General features: G+C 44.9%; 1 protein-coding gene across 8 annotated transcripts in view; it reads left to right on the forward strand.

The window, feature by feature from the left end:
- The first annotated feature begins 2,652 nt into the window (after positions 1 to 2,652).
- LOC124184742 (obscurin) overlaps positions 2,653 to 22,749 on the forward strand; it is a 43,658-nt gene continuing 23,561 nt past the window's right edge. For 4 of the 8 annotated variants that reach the window (XM_046574790.1, XM_046574817.1, XM_046574834.1 and 1 more), the window contains exons 1-7: positions 9,842 to 14,913; positions 15,112 to 15,224; positions 17,989 to 18,150; positions 19,694 to 19,825; positions 19,956 to 20,126; positions 21,892 to 21,973; positions 22,107 to 22,202. In XM_046574790.1, the coding sequence (XP_046430746.1) occupies positions 10,297 to 14,913; positions 15,112 to 15,224; positions 17,989 to 18,150; positions 19,694 to 19,825; positions 19,956 to 20,126; positions 21,892 to 21,973; positions 22,107 to 22,202 (5,373 nt within the window). In that variant the 5' untranslated portion in view covers positions 9,842 to 10,296. Of the gene's footprint in view, positions 2,820 to 4,865; positions 4,943 to 5,493; positions 5,586 to 9,841; positions 14,914 to 15,111; positions 15,225 to 17,988; positions 18,151 to 19,693; positions 19,826 to 19,955; positions 20,127 to 21,891; positions 21,974 to 22,106; positions 22,203 to 22,749 lie in introns of those variants that run through there. The other 4 variants (XM_046574840.1, XM_046574848.1, XM_046574801.1 and 1 more) reach the window with 4 other exon arrangements.

Below are 22,749 nucleotides of genomic sequence, written 5' to 3' on the forward strand. Positions count from 1 at the left end.
CTTCGAGCCCGATCGCCGATACGAAACACCCGAGCTATCCTCGTCGTTTGCCCAGGAGGATGACACTTGTTGAGTTGCAGGCATCGGTGCGGGGTTTGGAGTAAGCGCTGTAAAGCGCGACAACTCTTTTACGGCTTCGACGTTGATCAAGCTGACCAATAGCAGGATGATTAGGTAGAATCTGCGTGGCAAAAAACACGAGCACCGAGGTTAAGACAAGGAATTGCTGAGGAACGTGAAGGTCGCTCGAATTTCCATAAAGTGTAATTGCCTGATCAAAAGCAGCTGCATTCCTCCAGGAGGTGAGATGACCGGACGAGGAGTCGCGAGGCCATGAGTCCTTGGCCAACCCCCCAGGAGAGCACTTACTCTTGATCCAGAGGAAGGATGGAAGAAATTTCTGAAACGTTTAGTAAAGTGACAATCGCAGCCGGTTCCTCTACTCGCCCTCGCAGAAAGTGATCGGATAATATTGTCCGGGTATCAGAAGATGAATCGAGTCGCAGCGGCTGACGAGTGTCATCCTTTTTTTCGTGAAAAATTTACCAAAATGTCATCGGGTCAATCGGTTCCGTGTCGCTTCGCTCTTGTCTCGTCCCTCTCTTGTCTCTCCTCCTAAATTCAGAGTAGTGTCATGAATTTCCGAAAAGAAAACAAAAAGACGGTGTAAAGGACCGAGGTTGACCTCGAATCGACTTTTCGTTTAATCAAAGGCGAGAGGGGTTGAACTTCGTGAAAACTTGGTGCTCGGTGGGAATTTTCACACCTGATAAGCGAGGTGAAAATGGAAGCAGAATGCCCGAGTATCTTCGTGTACCACTCATCGATTCCCGTGTAGATCCGGTCGGTCTCGAGTCTGCAGGCGCGATTAATTCGGGCGGTGCAGCGTTTAGCTTATCGCGAACACCGAGTAGTAGCATATACCTTTTCAGTTGCGATCAAAGCGTCTTGGCTCGAAGCCAGACACGCAGCGTCGGCCTCAATTAGTTAGATATTACATTTAAATATCCTACAAGCTTATACAGCGCATTAATAACGAGGAATCAAACGGCTACGTACTCGCATGGACGAGTTTCGACAATCTGTCTGCGGTTTTCGGGCCGATTTTTTGAAAACGATCCGCTGTTTCTTAGCCGCGCTCTTCGCGGTCCCCTTCCATCGTGACTCCTGTTAGTCTCATCACCAATTAGCGATTCGCTAACGGTGTTGAGAAATAGACTCAAGTCGAGACGCTCGCGGTGCAGACCGAGTTGCGAGAGCTGAGCCGGAAACATCCCGTTGGTGCAAAAAGTTTGAGTGGCTCGAACAGTTGGATGGACAGTTGGTAGCAGACCTGCACGATTGGAGGGGGTATAAAAGGAGAATAAGGCCGATTCGCGAAAGACGGCGTAAGGATAATATCCACGTTTGTTGCTCCAAGAACAGGTCGGATTGCCGCTCAATAATGAACGATTTGCCGTTTGCCGATCTGTAACCTACCTTATCCGCATTATTCTCGAGTCGAACTTCGAGCTTTTCGACGTTGCGAGACGGCCGCCCGCGCAGAAAAGGAACTCGACGCTAGAACCTCTCCGAAGACGCGATGAACGGAAATAGATTCTCGATCGTCTATACTATATAAACTACCGGCTAGCCAGTAGCCGAAGTCCCAACGTACGAATGCAAGCCTCTTGCATGTAGGCCTATACGTCCCGATGCGCGGACGGCCTGTAAATCGATACGTTTTCGCACGGAACTATGTTCGCCAACTTCGTTCTCGAGTGCCGGATTCGGCATTTCTTAATAAATTACGTTCTTGCTAGTTATTCACGAACGCCTCGTTCAATTTACCGAGATAAAGTACGAGGACTCAAATCTTTACAATATAAAACGAGCTACAGTATATCATTTACCTACAATCTATATTTAGTCTGGTTTTCAAAAGATATATATTGAGTTAGTGTCAGAACATTCGCGGATTCTATTTTAAAATCAGATTTACAAATTCTTTATGGAGAATATTTTTTTAAGTATTGTTCATTTTACAACGCGGTCATCAGGCTCGCGTAGATCACCCGAAGACATTAAGATGCGAGGATTTTTTCTTTTTTCTTTTTATCTATGTGCGGATGGTCACTTTGATTCCGAGAATCGCTACGCCGCGCGTTAGCGAACAACTCCCACTGATTGATACAGATGACAATAGTTTAATCGTAATCATAGGGCAAAAAAATTCTTGAAGAGTCAACTCGAGTCAATTCGCATGAATTCTGCGAGACGGCGTACAGTTTCGTAAATAAAAATAAATGGCTCGTGGTCAAATTGACGGGCGACTATTTGTTTGAGTGGCTCTAAACAGTTTAAACAACTCGAGATTTCACGCCATTACATTTATATAAGAGTTACGCGTTATAGTCGATATAAAATTGCACAACCTTGTCGACGGGGAAAAACACCGAAAAAATCATCATTTCTTTGTCGCCGTGCGAAGGCTTGATTCCGAATGATGAGCGGACAGGAAATGGCAAGGAAGAAATTGGGACCCTGGAGACGTGCAGTTCGACGTTGCTAGGCTTTAATTAATAGTAAGTTTGATGACGGTGCACGTCGAGCGGGCAAGAGACTGAGGCGTCGCGACGCCTTGCTTCTGGCGTTGGTAGCAGTCTCGAGATAGCCTTCGACCGGCCCTCCGCCACCTCGATTTATTCGGGTATTCTGCCAAAGTGACGAGCAGCCAGTGATTTTAATTAGAAAGATCTTTAAAGTCGATCGATCGTTTTCGCCTCTCAACATCGATACCTTTGCCTAGTTGTACGCAATTTGTATTAATTTTATTAGAGGTGAGTTAACCCCTCGATAACCATCAGACGTCACTATTCTAATTTTATGCTCGTGTTGTGCAAGTGTCGAACGACTACAATTCAGCGTATAATTAATTTTGCGATTCCGCAAAGCGCTGGCTTGTGCATCCGGGTTTAAATTTTGTGATAATACATCGGATTTTCTAAATCGTCGCGGTGTTGTTGTGCTTTGCGATCATCGCGACGCTAATACATATGCGTTGAAAACTACGAATCTGTGCCTGTGAATTTCTCCGTAACGAATAATCAGTTGGCGATAAATCGTATTGAAAAAGGGGCAGACACGATACGGTCGCAAGCTAAATCTGTTTAGAAACATTGTATGTATCCGCGATGTTTCGAATGCATCAGTGATGTTATTGCCAAATATTTTTGCAAAGTGAATCACGTTGTTTAAGATTAGCCGCTGCAAGAATTTGCCATGATGAATGGGCGCCAAATATCACCGGAGCAAAGACCATTTTATCAACCTGCGAACGAAGCTGCAGGCATTCTTTTCTCCTACCGTTTTCCCTTACCGTGCATACATTATTGTGTAATAGAAACTTACAAAATCTGAACAAGTAACGACTGAAAATGTGTAGCCGGTCATTCGAGACGACTTATTTTTAAAATATCCCCTTAATCCCCGCGAGAAATTTGGCTCGTAAATGATGGTCGCGAGTCCGATAAATTACGCGATTTACGCATCGAGGTATGCTCACCGCGCGTATACACAAATATAATCGGGCAGTAGAAAGTTTGCTTAAGGTCAGTAGGCTCGTTTTGTTTTTGCCCAAGAATTTTGGCGGGCTGTTCTAATATCATCTTTCAGTGTCAGCCAGTCAGCAGCTCGTGGATATGTGCAATAATATGAACGCGGAACCAAAATGGCGTTGGTTGTGACAGCGGTAGTCAGGGCGAGCTCGTTTCTTTGAACCTTGATCGCCGCGGCCGAAACTGACAGCGGAAGTGGCCCATTTATTTACGAAATGCAAGAAAATGAGGCCAGATAACCGACCGTTGCGACTGGCTCGCCAGTTCTCAAAAGATTTGCTCGCGCGTGCCGGAAATAGAATCTGCCGGCTCGTGTTGCCGTTATAGTAAAGGTGAATATATCTGCGATAAATAATGAAACCCTACTTTCGAGTGATCGGTGGCTTTTCAAATATTTCCAAACTTGTTATTAAGCGTAAATTTTGTAACACACAGGACGCGGGTTCCGCACGCCGGCCACTTCTTGCGGTCGCAATTCGTGCTAGAAATGCAAATTTAGTAAATTCAACTGCTACGATACTCGTCAGCGGTATTTATTTAAAAAACACCGAGCAGTTTGTGTTGTTCGAGCAGTAAACTGGGCTATTTGTTTATCCCGTTTGTTTATTATATCCTTTTTGTATTGAGAGTTTCTCGTTAAAATCCAAGGCACGAATCTCTCTAGCAACCTGTTAAGTAGACGCGGAACGCCGGTCGGATCGGTTGATCAAGCTATTTGTCAGTATTTCCAATTGTCTACCGGCTATTTATCTTCTCTCGCACTCAGAGGCGGGGACAAATTACTCCTCGCGAATTGCTTTTAGCAGCTCGTTCAAAATCGGGATTCCCCCGATCGAGAATAAGCTCGAGTGAAACGCTGTTATCCGAGTTTCCAATCCTCCTGGCGCACAGCGACAAGAAGAAGAACCCCTCGATAACCGACTGCTGAAACACGCGGACCAGGAAACGAGCTTTCAAAAGCTCAAGCACTTGCCAAACTGTCTGTTGAGATGGCAGCAGCGACGCTTTCGCGTTTCTACATGCATACCAGCCGTCAGACACAGCGTGTAAAAAGTTATTTACCCTCCGAGGTAACGGGATTTTACCAGTTGAATGGTTGAGGGAAATGTAGCTTTTTGCAGGTCGGTGTATCTCGTATAGGAATTGGTGCAAACGATTCGGCGCGCGAATCTTCCTCAAATCAAACAAATGAGAAATATTTATTTTTTGACAAAGATTTATGAGAATGAAAAAACAGATCGCTGTAACAAACTTTACCGTGTGCTGCAGGACGATGCCGTAAAATTCAACACCCGTCATGGCTTTCACCAGTTCCTTCATCAGTTCCTCCTCCAAGAAGAAAAAAGGTAATAAAGTAGAAATTGTGTTTCCCGCAAAACTTTAGACAAGTTTTTATTCATTAAAAATTCTTTCATCTTTATTAATTCTCTCCTAATAATTCAATTTATTTGAATCAAACGTTGAATCAGCTCCAACGCTTTTAAAAGTAGCTGTAATTTCTACTTGTTCAGGGGAAATTTTTATAAAATATAATTAATATGAATGATAACAGCTACACGAATTTGGTAGATCAATTTTTAAGGTAAATAAGTGCTCGATTATACTCTGGTGAAAATTTTTCTTCGAATAATTTTCAATTACGGTTCAGTTTTGAAAGAATAAGATACGTGCAACACCATTACCGATACCCAGCAGTTGTAAATCACGAGAAACAATCGGTATTTTTGTTCAAACAAGGGTTTGGCATTATTACTAGCTTGACGTTGATATATTACTGGGTTCAAAATAACAATTTTGGCAATACCTCGGTGAATACCTGGGTAATAATAATGTCTGAGAATAATGAGAAATTTGTTTACCACCGTTGTTACAACTCGGACCGAAATTTCTGTTTTAGAATTTTCGGCCGAACTGAACCGGATATTGGTGGGGGGGAGTACGAAGGCTGAAGAATCAATCACGACTGAAATCATTCGAAGCTCATTTGAGGTGAGTCTGATTCTCGACAAATTTGCCCATTCATAATTCCATCTACAATACGTATAAATACCAAGTCTCGCTCGGAGAGCGAAAAAAGTACGAAATACGCATAAATTAAGGATAAGCTGCGCGTGAAAACGATTGGGAAAGCTGAAACGGCTGAAAGAATCATACACATAGGTACATATGTACTTGTACAGCGATAGAAATTCGCAGACAATTCGGAATCCCGAATATCGCACGGCGACTAATCGAAGAGCGGAATAATCCGTGTAGAACAAGACACAACTGACCAAACACTCGCGTTACATCACCGAGAAACTCGCAGCGAACGATCGGCTCGGTTCCTCAGGCCGTGCTCAGATGGTCCAAAGGCTGCAGAGCTGATCTATCGTTTGCGAGTATGAGCTGCGAACGTCTAAATTAAACCAAAACCAACGGCGTCTCGGAGTTAAGCAGATTCTGGTGCGTTGCCAAAGCGTCAAGTAAACCGGGGACTTACCGCCATCCCAATCACTCCCGCAATGCTCGGCTGTATACCACACGCTGCGCATTCTTGTCCGAGAGATTTTTTATACTCGGTTATATTAGCAATAGGCATTCGACTAGCAATTTCCGGATTCTCAATTCCGTTGTGATTTACTGCCTCCGGGTCGCTCAATTCTCTCTGTTCTCGCTTCTTCTCTCCTCTCCGCGTAATTATAGTTTCTTGGAAGCGTCGAGGAGTCCACCAGACGACGAACGCATTGCAGAAAAGCTTTCAAACGACGCATAACGATTTGACATGCTCCGAAACCAGATTCGGCATGATTATTTTATATGCTTTTGCCTTGGTCTTATCCTCTGCCAAGTCTTGTGTAATTTGTTTCGTTCAAAAAAGGCTTGGATAAAATCTGATAAATTTACCAGGATACAGGCATCGGTTGCTCGATTCAGTTCGTTTATTTCAATAACAATAAGATTAAACATCGCGTAAGCACTACGTTCAAATAATTGAGGCTTTCTGAACTCCGATAATATTCACCTCTTACATTACTTAAATTTACAAATTACATGTGGAATCAAGCAAAACAGTTAAGAGGAACACATGAACGTATTCACTTTCAAACCAATTTTTTCTCTCGTTGCACAACTGATCTCTTCAACCCGAAAATTCGGGCTACACTTTGCAGACGGCACTGGCACGACAAGTTAAGGTTTTTGTTTCGCGTAACGTCGATCAAATTTAGAACAATAGACGCGAAATCGGGCGAAACCAACGCCGAGACGTTGGGCCAGTCGTTATTTTCCGCAACCAAAACCGAGCGTATAAATTATGTACAGCGCCGAAAGATTAACTTGAACAAGACTTTAAGCTCTGGCAGTCCGTCAAAATTACCCGCAAACGTGCCAATAGACCGCGAGGCGTGAAATTAATAGCTTACTAAATCACACGAAACGATTTTGCGTTGCATTGTAATCGGTTTTTAAACATCGTTGTCAATTCGTCACTATCCGTCATTTGTCATTCGATCTTCACATCCTTGCCGCTAATTATCATTATTCTACCCAATTCCAGTGGCGAAGTCAGACGGCCTCAAAAATTGGTGGAGAAGACGCACTCAACTGTGCGAGAAAATCGGATATTCATCCTGTCGAATGGAAAATTGATTGTAAAAAGTTAATTCGAGTTATCATTCGAGTATTTACCACCTGGTGACGAGCAAATAACAGCTCTACCTTGACCTGAAAATGACTCATATAAAACGCTTTGTCTAATGAATGTATTTGGCAAAACTTTAGAGGCAATAATCGGTTAGATATCGCTGTACTTACGAGCGGCATACTTGAATCACTTGGCACGATTTGCACGCTAGCTTTGGAAAGAAAATCGAGAAAAATCGACCGGCTCGTTTCGTTCATCAACGTTATAGCTCAGCTAGTTCGTGTCTCTTCTCTGCCAACTATTATTTGGCCATACATTTTACGATCATACCGGAGAAAAATTATTATCCAAGGATATAACAGCGACGAGTGACAAAGTGGCGGATAAATTTTCTTGCGGTATTATTATTGAAACGATACCAGCGCTTCTTCTTGAATTACGTGAGAGACAATTTACTCGGGACGCGCACTTCCTGCATACCTCGACTTACGTGCCGTGTAAACAAACTCTCTGCGAATCCTCCAGATTTCAGTCACTTATATACCCCGCAGTAACTTTATTTTTATACTCAGTCATCGATTTCGTATATCTTTCAGCAATTTACTAGCTATTTCATAAAATAAGACTATCAAACCAGAACCGCTCCGTTCATCTCGTTGGTAACGTGCGAAATCAATTTGCGAATAAAAAATTACGAGGCATGTGAATTCGCAAAGACGGAACAATGAATTATAACGATATTTATGAAAGTTTGGAATATCGCGCAATCGCTAGAAGTAACAACACTTCACATTATGAACTTCGGGCGGAACGATTATCTCCGTGTCGATAAATCAAGCTACCGTAAATGTCACAGAGGATAGACATGGTCGTCGACATGATTCCACATCAATCATCGTGCGCAAATCGTCGAGACTCGTGGATGATGAGCAGACAAAGGTGACATCCAACGTCACCGCAGATCTACGAGTACCAATCTATTTTTAACACCGACTTTGAAGCTTTAATCTCGGATGCAACATTTCTCCGAAACACTCGGTTGTCTGGACTGTTCAGACGAAGGCGAGTTCGCTATACAACCGAAAAATCACACTACAGGGATGATATATTTTTGAAAATCGAAAATACCCGTGACCTTCCGTCAATTATTATATTTCGCAACGTCAGCCGCTCGCGAAGCATCCTTGAAGCGATTAAAATTGTCCTTGACTTTGAGGAAAAAGTGGTTCACGTGTGACGAAAAAATTTTCCTCACTCGAATCCTCCCCCTATATCGCGATTTGAAATTTATCCTCGGAGCGGAGATTCTTCGACGAGGAAGATCTTCGAGTTTGGTGCTGTTTCGTCGTTGGCAAAAGGCGCGGGTGTCGTCCAGGCGATAAACCGCTTTGCGTACCACGGTGGTCCACGATTCTAGAGATGCGTATAGGTATCGGAGAAGTGAACGCAGCAGCGCGGTGGTCTATTTCTGTTCGAGGGGAGCGCGCTGAGAGAACGACTCTGAAGAATCACGAGGCGAACGTACGGCGAACGCTAAGCCACGGGCCACTTCTCTCCCGTAGAAGTGAGTAGCAGTCGGGAAGTGACCGCGTCGAGTAATATACACCTTTTTTAACCACACACGAGCCTGGTGTAGAAACATGTAACCATTGGACGGCACGGTGGCAAATAAAAGAAGCATCGCTCTCGCCTGTATATTGCACAATACGCAGGCTTTAAATAAGGGATATAACATCGTGGGGGCTGATTTGGTAATGAAGATTTCAACGATCTACGAGACCTAGCCACGGTGTGCGAGGTCGGATCAACCCTGAAAACACGACGGTAAAAATACGAGGAGGACGCACGACGCCGAAAAAACGAAAACGAAAGAAAAGAAAGAAATTACACCACGTATTTATTGATATAAGTAGATTCGTGGACGGGAAAAATCATGCATCATGCAAACGCATTTAATCGACGTATCGGACAGTAAGGAAAAACGGTAACGGCGTTGGTATGTAATCAGAGAAGAAAGCATTTAACGAGAAGGAATAAATTTGAGACATTTAACCGAATTATTTTCGGACTTGCGTGTGTATTGTGAAGAGAATTTTTTATCATACTTGGATGTATGCGTAACGGGACCCTCGCATGATATACGATTGATGGAATATGAACGACGTATCGCTAATCGCTTTTCAAGCGGTTCGTAATACCAACTGAAAAATCCTAGAGGTAATAAAAATACTTCCACTTGAAAGTTTCTCATAAAATAAATTGGATTTGACCGCTGCTAAGAGTGCCGAATGTAAATCAGCGGCCAACAACTGTTCCGGTTCGAATGTCACGCGATTCAGCATCCGTTGTTAAGACGGGGATTACAAATAAAAATACGAATCAAAGCAAGCTGGACAAGCAGGACTATAACAAGCACGACAACCAATTCGAAAACAAAACAGTGGGGAAAGTGATTTTAAACACACCAAAAGCTAAGAGAGTAAATTTATTCAAGAAAGTGAATTATTCCGATTTATTTCAGTGCATCGAGCGTGGATTTGTAGTGGAATTCTGTGAAAATAAGAGACTGTAATATTTGTTACGAGTGAACATTTTTTTTTTTTTGTTGTTTTTTTTTTTAGCAACGATGTGTATAATTTTTTTTGAATGTTCAAAGTGTCTACGAACGGGATACGATAGCTAAAGTGAAGAAGGTGGTTCGATTTAAATATAGAGTGCAGTGTTTATAATGGCGCAGTGGTTTAAATCTGAAGGAGCCCTTTCGAAGGAGGTTCAAAGATTATACTTGTTCGCACGTGACGAAGAAATTATCTGCAAGGTTTCTGAACTTTGCTGCTTGGTACCCGTCTAGAGGAGGATCATTAACTGGTTTATTCATAGAACGAAACCTGTGACAAGAAGGTGAATGACTAGAATTAAACTTAGCCTAGTCAGAAGCCCGTGGCTCGGCTCATGAGTGTGATGGACAGTTGTTAGCGGACCGATGTCAGTCAGACGAAACTAGCGAGGAAAAAAACCAGGGAGAGAGAAGGAAAGAGTAAGCTCTAGAAAAGCGGCGCCTTCGACAAGGGGACAATGTCCTTCTGTAGGATCACCGGGAGGAGCAGAGGCCTTCCCAAGCCCAACTATTTCCCTCTGCTACCACCGATCAGTCCAGCGGCAGCGAAACGCTGGTGTCGAATAACCGGCAAGTCCTACGGGTTACCGACCCATCACTACATTCCCGTCCTGCTCGGTGTTCACACTCCCGGCAAAAATAAATGTAGAATAACCACCGCTTCCGGATTAGGACCGCATCATTTCACCGACGGTGTTATCGTCGGAGAGAAGAAGAAGCACGTCGTGCTTCAGGACTATCGATACGTCTTCCCGGTCCTAGACACAGATAATGCCCAGCAAAAAGTCCTGAGGGATCTTCTAGACACGAAGCAACCGTCGCCGGAGGAAGATGGCGGCAGGTTTGTTTATACCGTGGAGGAACGGAGATGCAGTCTCGTTTTTCCAGCTCGTCTTGAGGCGGCGGTCAGAGACGGAGATGTACGCGATGTGATGTTATCGCGAGACTGTGACACGGTCCTCCTGCGATTGCGACAAGGGAAGAACGTATCCGTCGACTTTCGAGACCTGGACAACTTCGAGAACCTCTACGACGGTATGGGACCGCGGGAGGATGTCGTCAAAGAACGTGAAAAACTGGAGGCTGAAGCTAGAAAACGCAAGAAAAAACGACAGGCGGGTCTCAACTATGCGAAAAAAATATTTGAGGACAAGGAGAGGGTCGCCGATGAAGAAGAGCTGAAACGGGTCAAGCAAGTCAAGCTCAAAAGCGTCAAGGAAGATGTCAAGGAAGAAACTCAGGACTGGAAGCACGTGAACTTGGATAACACTGCGACCAACGGAGCCTCGCTGATCGCGGCGTCTGGTGACTGGCGAGACCTGGTCAAACCGTTGATGGAAAACTGGGATTGGAATAATTTCGAGAGAGATGCAGCGCTGGTCAACGGACTTCCTGTCGTCGACAGAATGCCCCAACCCATCAAAACTGATCCAAAGTTTGTGGACCTCGAAAACACGCCGACCGGGTTGATCGGTTCACCAATTTTCGAAGAAGCTGGTGGACTGGAAGCCGTTGCAGTGGTCGCGCCCTTTACCCCGCTGAACGCCGAGCCCAATCCAGAGCTTCAGATCGCCTTGACGAGCATTCCAACGCAGGACCTCGAACTAACATCCGACGTGACCGCCAAGTTCAACGCTGTTGGCAGGCAGGCGGTCGAGACGCTTCCCAAGGTCGACGAAATCCCCGAGCTTGTTCAGAAGATGAAATCGGGAGTTAAAACAAAAATGCACAAAGTTTCGGGTCTGAAACTCGACATTGAATCTGCGCAGAGATTCATCCCTGGACAGACGCTCCAAACACCCACGGGTCCAGTATTCGTTCCTGGACAAACGGTTCGCACTCCCCACGGCCCAGCATTCGTTCCTGGCTTCACGGTGAACACGCCAGACGGCCCCCTTCTTATTCCTGGCCAAATCGTCAATGCGGTAGAATCAAATAATAAAAAAACGCCGATGTTCGTCGCCGGTCAAACGTTACCAACCAAAAATGGTCTCCAGTTTGTCCAGGGACAGAACATGCACACTGCTGATGGGGCAAGGTTTGTTCAAGGTCAAACTGTTTTGACCGACGCCGGGCCGAAGTTCGTCGCTGGACAAGTAACGGAAGGATTCGAATTCCTTCCTGGACAAACCATCATAACGGAGGATGGTACCCCGTGCTTTATGCCGGGACAAACCATGACCAATGAGGAAGGTGAACAGCTCTTCATACCAGGACAAAGTGTGCAACGGGGCGAAGCTTGGGAATTTGTACCAGGTCAAAGCGTCAAGACACCGTCTGGTGAGGTAGCATTTGTGCCTGGTAAAACGATGCTCACATCAGAAGGACCCAGCTTTGTACCCGGTCAAAATGTGATTGCCAGTAACGGAGAGACTCACTTCGTTCCCGGCGTCACCGTCGAGTCGGAGAATGGGCCGAAATTCGTTGCAGGCACGACGTTGAACACGTCTGAGGGGCGAAAATTCGTCGAAGGACAGTTCGTGGAAACGCCCGAGGGAGAGAAGAGATTCATGCCAGGGTTAACAACGATATTGGAGGGAAACGAAGGCTTCGAATTCGCGGCAGCGAGAAACCTCAACGATGTGGTATTCCTCGAAGCCGGCCCAATCGGCATACCGATAGATCCGAAAACTGCGAACGCATTATCGCTCTCCGGTCAGCCAGATGAGGTATTTGGTCACATGGTGCAGACCGAAAAGGGGGTAGAGTTTTTCCCTGAGTGTGTGAAAAGCTTACCTCCCGGAGGAAAAAAGGTAGTCCCGGGTCAACTGGTTCGCGGAGGGAAAGGCGGACCGAGATTCGTTCCCGGAATGATGACGGACGATGGATTCGTACCGGGGCAAGTAGTAATGACGGAAATGGGAGAGCAATTTGTGCCTGGCCAAGTGGTGGACACTACCGAAGGGCCGAAATTCGTTCCCGGACAAGTGGTGGAAACGCGATCCGGGCCGAAATTCGTGCCCGGTCAGACCATCGAGACTGCGGACGGGCCCCGCTTCGTGCCGGGACAAATCGTCGAGACTAAGGCAGGACCCACCTTCATCCCAGGCCAGGTGATATCCACGGAAGACGAGGGGTCCAGATTCGTTCCCGGGCAAGTGGTCGACACTCCGGACGGGCCTCGATTCGTTCCAGGTCGTGTCGTCGAGGCTGGAGACCGCGGAGTGACCTTTGTGCCGGGCCAAATTGTCCAGACGGAAGAAGGTCCGCGATTTGTCGCGCCGGATTTGACGGACACCCCTGAAGGAGGGCTCGAGTTTTCTGTCCAAGGTTTCGAAGTGACTCCGGAAGAACTGCGGCTGCTCAGACCGCGGCATCATTTCAGCTATGACACCGCTGCTAAGGGGCACCAAGGCGAAATGAGTATTGACGCGAGGATGCTGAGACAGCTGTCGGAAGCTGGGATGTCCGTTGGTCGACAGGTACCGACGGAATTGCCTGCCGTGAACGTCGACGTCGATCCGAGATCCGTGGCGCTTGAACACGCCTTGGATGCCGTAGAGAAGCTCGGACTGCAGGGCAATGCAGCTGTGAAAATGGCACAGATCGTCTCGACGGTCGCTCGGCTGGCCAGTAACATAATTGAAAAAAATGTGTCGGAAAAAATGACTAATGGGAAATCCTCGCCAACGGGTATCAGGCCGTTTACAAATGGGGAAGGTAAACACGAGAATGGCGACCAGACCGATGAAGTTTTTCATGCGGCGCTCAGGGCGGCTGTAATGGCTGCAGCTTTGGCAATCTCTGGACAGGATTCAACGGACGAAGCAGACCAGCAGAATTACGTTTTTTCGGCAATAAGCGAGTCGTTCAACGTACTACTGAGACAAAATTCGTTAAACTTTGAAAACGCGGTGGAAGAGGTGCACAAAATACTGCTGGTACCCCAGAATCGCAGCCTCGTTTGTCACGGCGTCCTTCTCGATTTGTTAAATGCTAGCAGCAATAAGGTGGATATTCTGAAGTCAACGATCGGCGGACAAATTCTTAAAGACGAGGTTGTTCTGGAGAGACTATCGGCCGTACTGGAAGATGAGGATGGCAGTGACTTAGTGGGGGCCGCTTTTAGGGCTGTGACAAAAAATAATCCTGACCTAATCTCGAGGGTGCTACGAAAAGTATCGGAAGACGCGGCCGGTGTGATTACGGAAAAAGAGGCTGTGGAGACGGTGCACAAAGCGATTGTCCACGCGGTACGAGAGTCGAGTGAACTCAAAGTTCGGGAACTTCTGAATGACGACGGTCCCAAGGTCCGTGACTTGATACTGCAGGCAGTCGGCCTCGCCAGAGCACTCGGAATGTCTTCAACTGCTTCGAGCCTTCTGGCAGTGATCTCTGACAATAAATCGACCGAAGCGTTGTCCGGCGACCGAATGACCGTCGACATTTTGAAGCGGCTCACGGTGATGCGACAGCTTGCTGAACAAAGACCACAGTTCAGCAGAGCCCTCGGGGACTTATGCAGCGATCCAGAATTGGCCAGGTCCGACCCTCGACTTCGGGCACTCGTTAGAGAGAGCGCGGCTCTCATGATAGTTCCCGAAGAAGCGCCGCTGCAGTCGTCAGCCGATGTACCAACCGCTCTACTTCATGCCGAGAACAGCTTGGCCATGGAGGAATTCCTCCTGAAAAGAAGCCACAGGCCCTCCGCTATTTTCATGATTCTGAAGCAGGGAATGCAGGCTGTTGTTCCCAGGGAAGCGTCCAGGGCCGTCCTCACTGGACAGGTGTCGTACACCGTCCTCGACGAGGATGGGATCAGCCACTTCGAACCGCTGCACGTATTTTCTGCTCTGCGATTGAGCAGACCGACGGCGCATCGGTTTTCAATGTATTGCTGTCCGGTTGCTCGCGAGGAAGACGGAGACACGGAAATGGTATCGACTGTAACCGGGACCATTTCTGCAACGTCTGCGAGCAGCTTGGAAGGAGTAATGACAAACGGGATCAGGCAGGAAACTAGCGGAGTCAGTCTTTCGAGGTCGGAACAATTCGGAGGGTATTCGGCTAGTAGAGAAAATACCCCTAGCTTCCGAAGACTCAGCAGTCTGCACCCCAACAACAGCTGCGAGTCGGTAATGATGCTAGACAGAATTCGTGCGTAAAATACTTGGACGTAGCCAATAATGTTGAAAACAAAGCTGCTCCCACGGCCGGACCATTGGTTCGACTCTTTTTTCACGTCTAGTCTAGTTGAGCACAGTTTTCCCAGATTAAACTCGTTGGTTCTTGTCTCTGCCAAATGACGCAGAATGTAATTCTCGATTTTTCAGGTTTCCTCGGAGCACTATGTGGTGATCAAGGATTACACGGCCGAAGGAGAGGATGGAGTCTCGGTCACCGTCGGAGACATCGTTGAGGCCGTGGAACACGCCGAGTCGGCAAAGTGAGTTGAGTCATTCGAAAATTTCCAGTCGAATTTGGTTTCGGTATTTCATAAAAACGTCGCCTTGCCAAAGAGATAAATCTTTGGCATGGTTAGATCGTTGACTCGGTGTAACTCGGTGCTTAAAAACTATTTCAGTCCGGGCTATTTGCGACTCTCTATAAATATCTAACCATAGAACATAACATTCCTAACAATAACAGACAGGCTATCGGGGTGTTGAGATAATTGATGGACTTCTGACGATCCAACGTACGCGACAGTTGTCGATTTTTCGTTGCTTTTTGAATCAGGGTACCGACTAGAAACAGAAACCTGAGATACAAAAGACACCAAACAAAGCCTCAGCATGCAGGTCCGTTCTCGAAGAATTGATTAACGACATTGAGTTCGCAGCAGGAAAGCTTCGCTTCACTAATGCTACTTCCGCTATTAATAACCATCGACTTTTCCCTGCACCGACAACCGAAACTCAAATTTATACCGGCTATGCAACTCTCAAGAAATATGAAATACTACGTCTATAAACTCATCCGTAGCTCCCGATAGGTTGAATTTGTTTTCGGTACGCACGTGCTGAATTTCAACGGCTATTGACTTTTCGCTGACGTTGATTTGGCCGGTACATTGACTGACTCACGCGTGTCATAGATCAAAATTGGGAGCAATAAATCTGGCCTTAAAAAAACAAGAAGTGCGTATAATGTATACTTTCTTATAACGGAGAACGGAAAATCATACATTATTTTTAAATTTGAAAAGATCCCGAAGCTTTTTATTCCACCAAAGTTCGACAGACCAAAACGATGGGGTTGAAAAGAGGTGCAACGTCATTCACGATGGAAAACTCTCGGTGCAATCCGCGCAAAGATCGTTGCCCCGACTGCTTGAGGTTGCTTATTTTCTCGCAGTATTTTTACCCGGTCGACTTTGAGACATTTTACGTGCCGACCGTCAGCCCAGCGAAGGAAACGAGCAGCGTCGCTTGAGAAGTTAGCTTGACACAACTATCATCTGCGAGTAAATCCTGACAATGATTTAGCAGCTCTTCAAGCCGTTCGAAAATCGTGAAAAATTAGCTGCCTATCTCCGAGCTTGAAATAACTTGTACATAGGATTTCACAGGTTACCGTCTGCAAGTTTCGCGAGTAATAAGTCACGCCAGATTCAATACCTAAACGCTCGCCATCCGCGCGTGTCTTAATGCCGGGAATTTCCGTTAAGCAAAAAGAACTTTCACAGGTTCGTCGACCCTGATTTTAGAGCCCAAGTTCGTAATTCTTCCCGGCGAAACGACCAGCTTGATCGCCGAGAGGTGACACGCGCAAAAAAGATGTGCCCTGTCACAACAAGTCCTTCTTTGATGTCAAACAACGCGTAAATATATTTTATGGGAACTCAGAATAATTCGACAATATTTATCGAAGTCGAAGCCAGTCTATTAAGAAGCTTGAAATTGACAAATAGAAGAATTACCTTTCTCCTTCGGAGTACTCGAGATCAAACTAGAGCTGGTCGAAGCTATTGGTTTGACGTCTGTCCATAAATCCTTCCAAACATACTGCAACCATTAACCCAATTGCTTCGCTCCTAGAAACGCATTTACGATCGTTTCAACGTGCAGCAACGGCGTTGAACCGCTTCGGCAGTAGTTGGTTGAAAATTCTCCATCTGACGTCACTCGCGTCTTTCCGTTACGTCCGGTATACAAAACTACTCATCGGTCAAAACGCGACTTATATTTGTCAGCGCTATCCTATCATGAAGCATAACATTCGTCGAGCTACGCTGTATGCAACAGCATCGTTTGTATATTTTCACGTGTATCTTCGCAGCTTCTCTTCAGGAATGCCTACTATACTCCTGCCTGCAGTGCTGTTTCAACAGTCAATCTATTTCCATCCTCCGTCGTAGATGACAACTTGCTAGAATTACGATCAAGACAGACGTTTTGACGCTGCAATTGCACATCGGCAATTGAATTTTTAACCAAAAATCAACGTCGATTTGACCGGTCGCTTTACAGTGGAAATATCAAAGGAAAAAACCTTGTGTATATGAATTTGATTAACGAAACTAACTAAAATGCTTCTAATTCCACGCAACTAATCCACGCCGCAAGTTCATTCTATTATTATCTGTGACATGTAGCATGTCATAAGGGAATTCAGAAGTGTGGGAAAACAGGACACATGCCAAAGTAAACAATCAGACGAAGACTTTGTTTTTCATTTTACATTGAATAATGCCCGATTCACAGAGGTAGTTTAAACAGCTCAACTAAGGTTAGTTTAAAAATAAGTAGACCCGATGAGTAAATGAATATTGTGACTAAGCTTACCTGCTTACATAAAAGCCAGTTGGAAATTCGTAAAATTTGCTTTTTTTTCCAAGTGAAACTTACCTTCGGATGATAAGGAATGGTTTCCCTCATCGTATCACTGAAAGAAAAGGTCTTCCGATGCTTTTAAGTAGCCAATAAATGTGTCGCTCGAGCGGCTTAACACCTCGCTTCGCTAACGAACTAACGAGAAGAGGGTAATCGACCTCAGCCTTTGACTCAAACGCTTCCAAACAATTCTAACGAGTGGCTAATCCGCTGCAGCTCGATCAAAACGAGAAGTTGAAAGAGGCTAAGACCAGCCCACGATCAGCTCAACACAGGCGATTAACTTATAGCTGAAAAGCGGAAGAGTGAATAACGCTAAAAGCTGTACGTCGAAGAACGGCGATCAGGGACAGTTCAGACCTTGAAATTTTGCAGGAAAATGAAGAGCGACCCCGACCTAGAAGTCGGAGGCGAGGTCGGCGTTCCTCTGGACAATTCCGCGGCTAAACACAAACTCGCGGTCCGACCACGAAGAAAACACACCGATCCGAGGGCGCGTAGTGCCGTTAAATTGAACGGTATCAACCCGCCAGACAGGTACGTGATGAGGTCCTGCAGGATGTCGCTATCCAGATTCCTGCCTCAGTCGTTTGCCAGACCCTGCTGGATGGCAGCAGATTTTCTACGATATTTTGCAATCCGTTATTCGACGTGAGACTGAAATTATACGGCCGCAAGCACGCGAATCTCGCGCGAGAGATGCTGCCAATTCTCATAGACCGTGTTTATATTCCTCCTTGTCTACGTCTCGAGAGGAGAATCTATAGAGATGCATCGTGGCGTTACCCGGATACCGGAGGCACAGCTGATCGGGGCGTCAAGCGGCGTAACAGGTGGTGCAGAGAATGTGACACCTGTCATTGAAAACGTGGCAAGGCACGCGTGAGAACTTATGATATTCGTTACGTACATTCTACATACATACGTGTGATGAATGGATTGCTGAATAAACGAGAGATTTATTTGTTGGTCGTAGTTTCGAGTCTTTTCGCTGGCTTTAGACAAATTTTAGGAGTGATCGAAATGCCGGACGATTTTTCGGGACAAAACTAAAGCTGGTTCGTTTCACCCGTTGACCAACTAACTACGGGTATAATAACATGTAACAAGTTAGATATTTATACAGTTGCTACAGCGGCGATTTTGGCTAATGTTAGCGGCGGTCAATGGGCCACGCATCGTTGCGGTTGCTAACTTGTTGAATCTCAGCCATTAATTTTGTGGATACCGAGGCTGATTCGGTTCCAAAATACGTAAGTCGTTTCAAGTATACGCAGCGTATCGGAGCAGCTGCATCGATCAGATTGATCTCAACGTTCCAAACATTTTTTACGGATATGTTATAAATTTTTTATTACACTTCCGGTGGTACACATGTATCGATTAATCCTGTACACATCCGAATTGTCAGATCTAAACATCACTCATTTCACTATCGGTTTTCTTTTACTACGACGGCAACGTGGGTCGACCGCCAAACGCGCCAATAATACCTATCGCGTATCTCAAAGCACCCGTGTATTATTCTAGAATACTAATAGATCAGACACGTGGGTGTATGGGAAGTAAAACTGGAACAGTGACTAAGGCTGTGCCTACGTCATTTTCTCGGTAGAATCCCGGTTCATTCAACGGACTAGAAAAATATTGATATTTAATTTCAAATTTGGTAATTTTTCTGTGAACAGAAAGAAGAAAAGACTGCAGATAAAAAAAGAAGATGTACCAGCCGCGGTCGGAATTTCATAAAACTAGAAAAAATAATAAGATACAACGTACTCGTTTCGTTCTTCACCTCCGAGCTAATGATTATCACATAATTTAACGATGAAAAAAAAATAGACAATACTTTAGCGCAAGATCTTTCATTTTATACTTCACTTTCTCCTTTTGACCGAATACAAATTTACGAACACGACATCCGCTAGATTCGATGGTTAAACTCTATGGTTTAACAAACGCACTATTGTGTGAACATTGGACAAAGTTTTATACGCGAGGATAAAATGAGATTTTTTTATTTTATTCTGATCCACTGAAAATCATGAAACAAAATTTAATTACCATTGCCTTTTTTTAGAGTGTACGTGCGAACCAACGATGGCAAAGAGGGCTGGGTGCCATCCGGTGTTGTCAAGCAAAGTATGATAAGCGAGGAAAGTTCCACGCTGACCAGTCAAATACGTCCTGAAGACTCTCATTATCGACGAGAGTAAGTCCAAATCAGATATTAACTCAGCTCTGCCTGTGATTGGGTAAATCTGTTGCCCGAAGACGAGTTTATCACTTTACAATACATTGCGAAATTGTGTTTACAATGAATTTATTTAAATACATTGCAGAGCTGTGATAAAGGAACTCGTCGAGACCGAGGAAGAATTTGGCAGGGACATACAGTCGGTGGTTGAGCGTTACTTGAAACCTCTGGATCACCCAGGAGTACCGAGAGCCGTGCGAGATAACAAAGATCTGATATTTACGAACCTGAGGCAAATAGCCGAGTTTCACAATACGTAAGTATCATCGGATCTTGACTTGGATTTTGGCGATATATGCGAGCGCCTGAACAGTTTCCCAAGTGCCAAGTCTCGGTTAAACACATTTGACACTGTCGCTCGATCACTTGAAACAAGAAAACTCCGGTATCGTTCGTAAGAATTGTACTCGTTTAGAACTGTGAATTTTAACGATCGTAGACAGCTTGCAGCAACAGAACTGCAATGACGAATCACGACGGTTTATCGCTGGCAGTAAGGCAAAGCCACAGTTTCACGTTAAGTGCGGGTCATTTGTCAGCTGCGGTCCATTAAGAGATAATTTATGCACACGTTTGAATCTCGCGTACAGCATTTACGCAATAATCGCAAATCGGTCACACGAATCGCTTCTGATACAGATAAAAATTTTTACCCCCTTAGCGATGAAATGTAGTAAGCTGTGTAAGTCTTTAATTTGATTTTTGCGTGATCGTGTGCCCCGCATCCTATAGACACCATTTACTACGGTGCTGTTCATGATGTTTGATTTTTGTACCCCTGTCTCGATCATACGGCGTCTGGTTTGCCCCTCTTGACCCTCTGCAAACCTACGATCACATTTTTACCCGCTATGTCTCGAAGTGTTATTTTATTTTTTTATTTTGGAAATGATCGGAAAGTTTTCGCCTCATCTGTACACAAGGCTCTGGAAAATTCTAGTCTGATAGAAAAAACTTTTTTTCTTTTACAAAATGACTCAGAAAATGTAAAAACGGCTTGCAAACAATGATTCACTGAATTGTGTCTTACTCTCGAATGATTAAATATCTATCGCGTCATTCTTCAGAATTTATCTTAGACGAGGTGTAAAATCGTCGACAATATTTATGAAGTTCGAAACTGACTCAACGGTAAATAATTCTGTTGGGTAGATACTTCAAAGAAACAACGAATTCTATGATCTTTATAATTAGAATTGAAATTTATCAATAATGTTCGGAATTAATAATTAGGTATGCCTAGGTTTGTAATTAAAAAACAAAAAAGCAAACCACGACGTACAATTCTTTGAAAAATTTGCCACCGAAAATTTTCCGAGCGAGGTACAAAATCGAAGTGAAAATTTAGTGCAGGTAAAACTGAGTCGAAATTAATAACAGTCAAATTCGTGCGTTGCCCAGTTTTCAAAGAAGAGATAAATTCTAAGTACATTTACGTCCATTAATCGTTTGCACTCTGGCTGATACCGACCAAACAACGCTTGCATTACTACAATACTTGTCCAAACATGCTGAAACACGAATCGAGTAGGATTTGCGATTTTGCGAACACTCCTTTGAAACATAGTTGAAGAGAATTGAGCAATATCCGCGCTGGCAGTAGTACAAGCCTTGTTAGGTCAGCCGTGGCTCGAGCAAGAACGATTGACGGCGCTTCTGCGTCTTGAATTGGAAAACTATGCGCAGTGACGAAACCTTCCCGATCGCATTTTCCATCTACATACTTTATGTAACAGAAGCCCTTACAAGCCCCCATTCATAATACGAGACTTTTTTCTAATCACTTGTTGGGCCATGACACGCGATGTTTCAGTGTCATCAAGTGAATTTTCATAGATCATCCATCATCCCCCCTCGAAGTAATTGTTCTAATCAACATCTTGTTTTCTACTAGTTCCTGGTGTAGTTTCGTTTCCACTTGATCGATACGAAGACTGATTGAGCCCGGCTGAATTTCTAACTACCTATAATCGGTAGGCGTGGGTTTTTTGTGGCATGAAATTAATCCCTTTTTTAATTAGCTCGTTCGGCAGGGTGTTGATCGAGGGCGTCAAGTACTACGCGGACCAACCACGGATGCTGGGAAAGACTTTCTTGAGACTGGTAAGATTTGCTCGTCATTCAACTTTCATTCACAACTGATCTGATAGATACGGTTTCAGACTTATACATTTGCCTGAGACATTCTGTCGCACGATTGACTGTTCGTTTATTATTTTCTGATCTTGTGTCACAGGAACGAGATTTTGACAAGCACGTTGCTTACTGCAGAGACGAACCATCGGCTCAAGAATTTCTTCAATCGAACGACGAAGTCCGCGATTACTTTGAAGTGAGTGTCGAAATTTCAGTTTTTACTAGAGCTTGGGCAAAAATCGAGAGCCTCAAAACGATGGTCTAATTTAATCTCATTTCCTAAAATATGACCGCAAAAATCTTGAACCGATATTGTACCATCGACAACTGGTAGCTACGATGGAAACCTGAGAAATACGCCTCCACCTTACCACCAACAGTAAGGCAGGGCAGGGTACGACAGAAATCTGCAAGACTCGGTTCGCTCACGGATCCAGGATCTAATTTCGGATTTCGCATTAGTGACGTCGAAAGTGGCACATTGACACAGTACTTCTCATATCTAAATGTCTCTTTACGCAAACAATACACGTCTGTCAAGAACGATAATTACCTTTCTGGATTTCAGTTAAGAATCGACTAGCAGCTTCAATTTACCGAATAGAATCGCACAAATTTGAAATCAGGGAGTTTTTTTATTTTTTCGCGCTCAGGTATTCGTACCGAGGCAGTAGTTACACCTGTCAAGACAATGTCTCGTATCTTCCATACTGTTTCTTCACCGCTACCAATACGGATTCGCA

This window comes from Neodiprion fabricii, chromosome 1 (assembly GCF_021155785.1).
Source record: "Neodiprion fabricii isolate iyNeoFabr1 chromosome 1, iyNeoFabr1.1, whole genome shotgun sequence".
In the NCBI taxonomy this organism is placed as follows: Eukaryota; Metazoa; Arthropoda; class Insecta; order Hymenoptera; family Diprionidae; genus Neodiprion; species Neodiprion fabricii.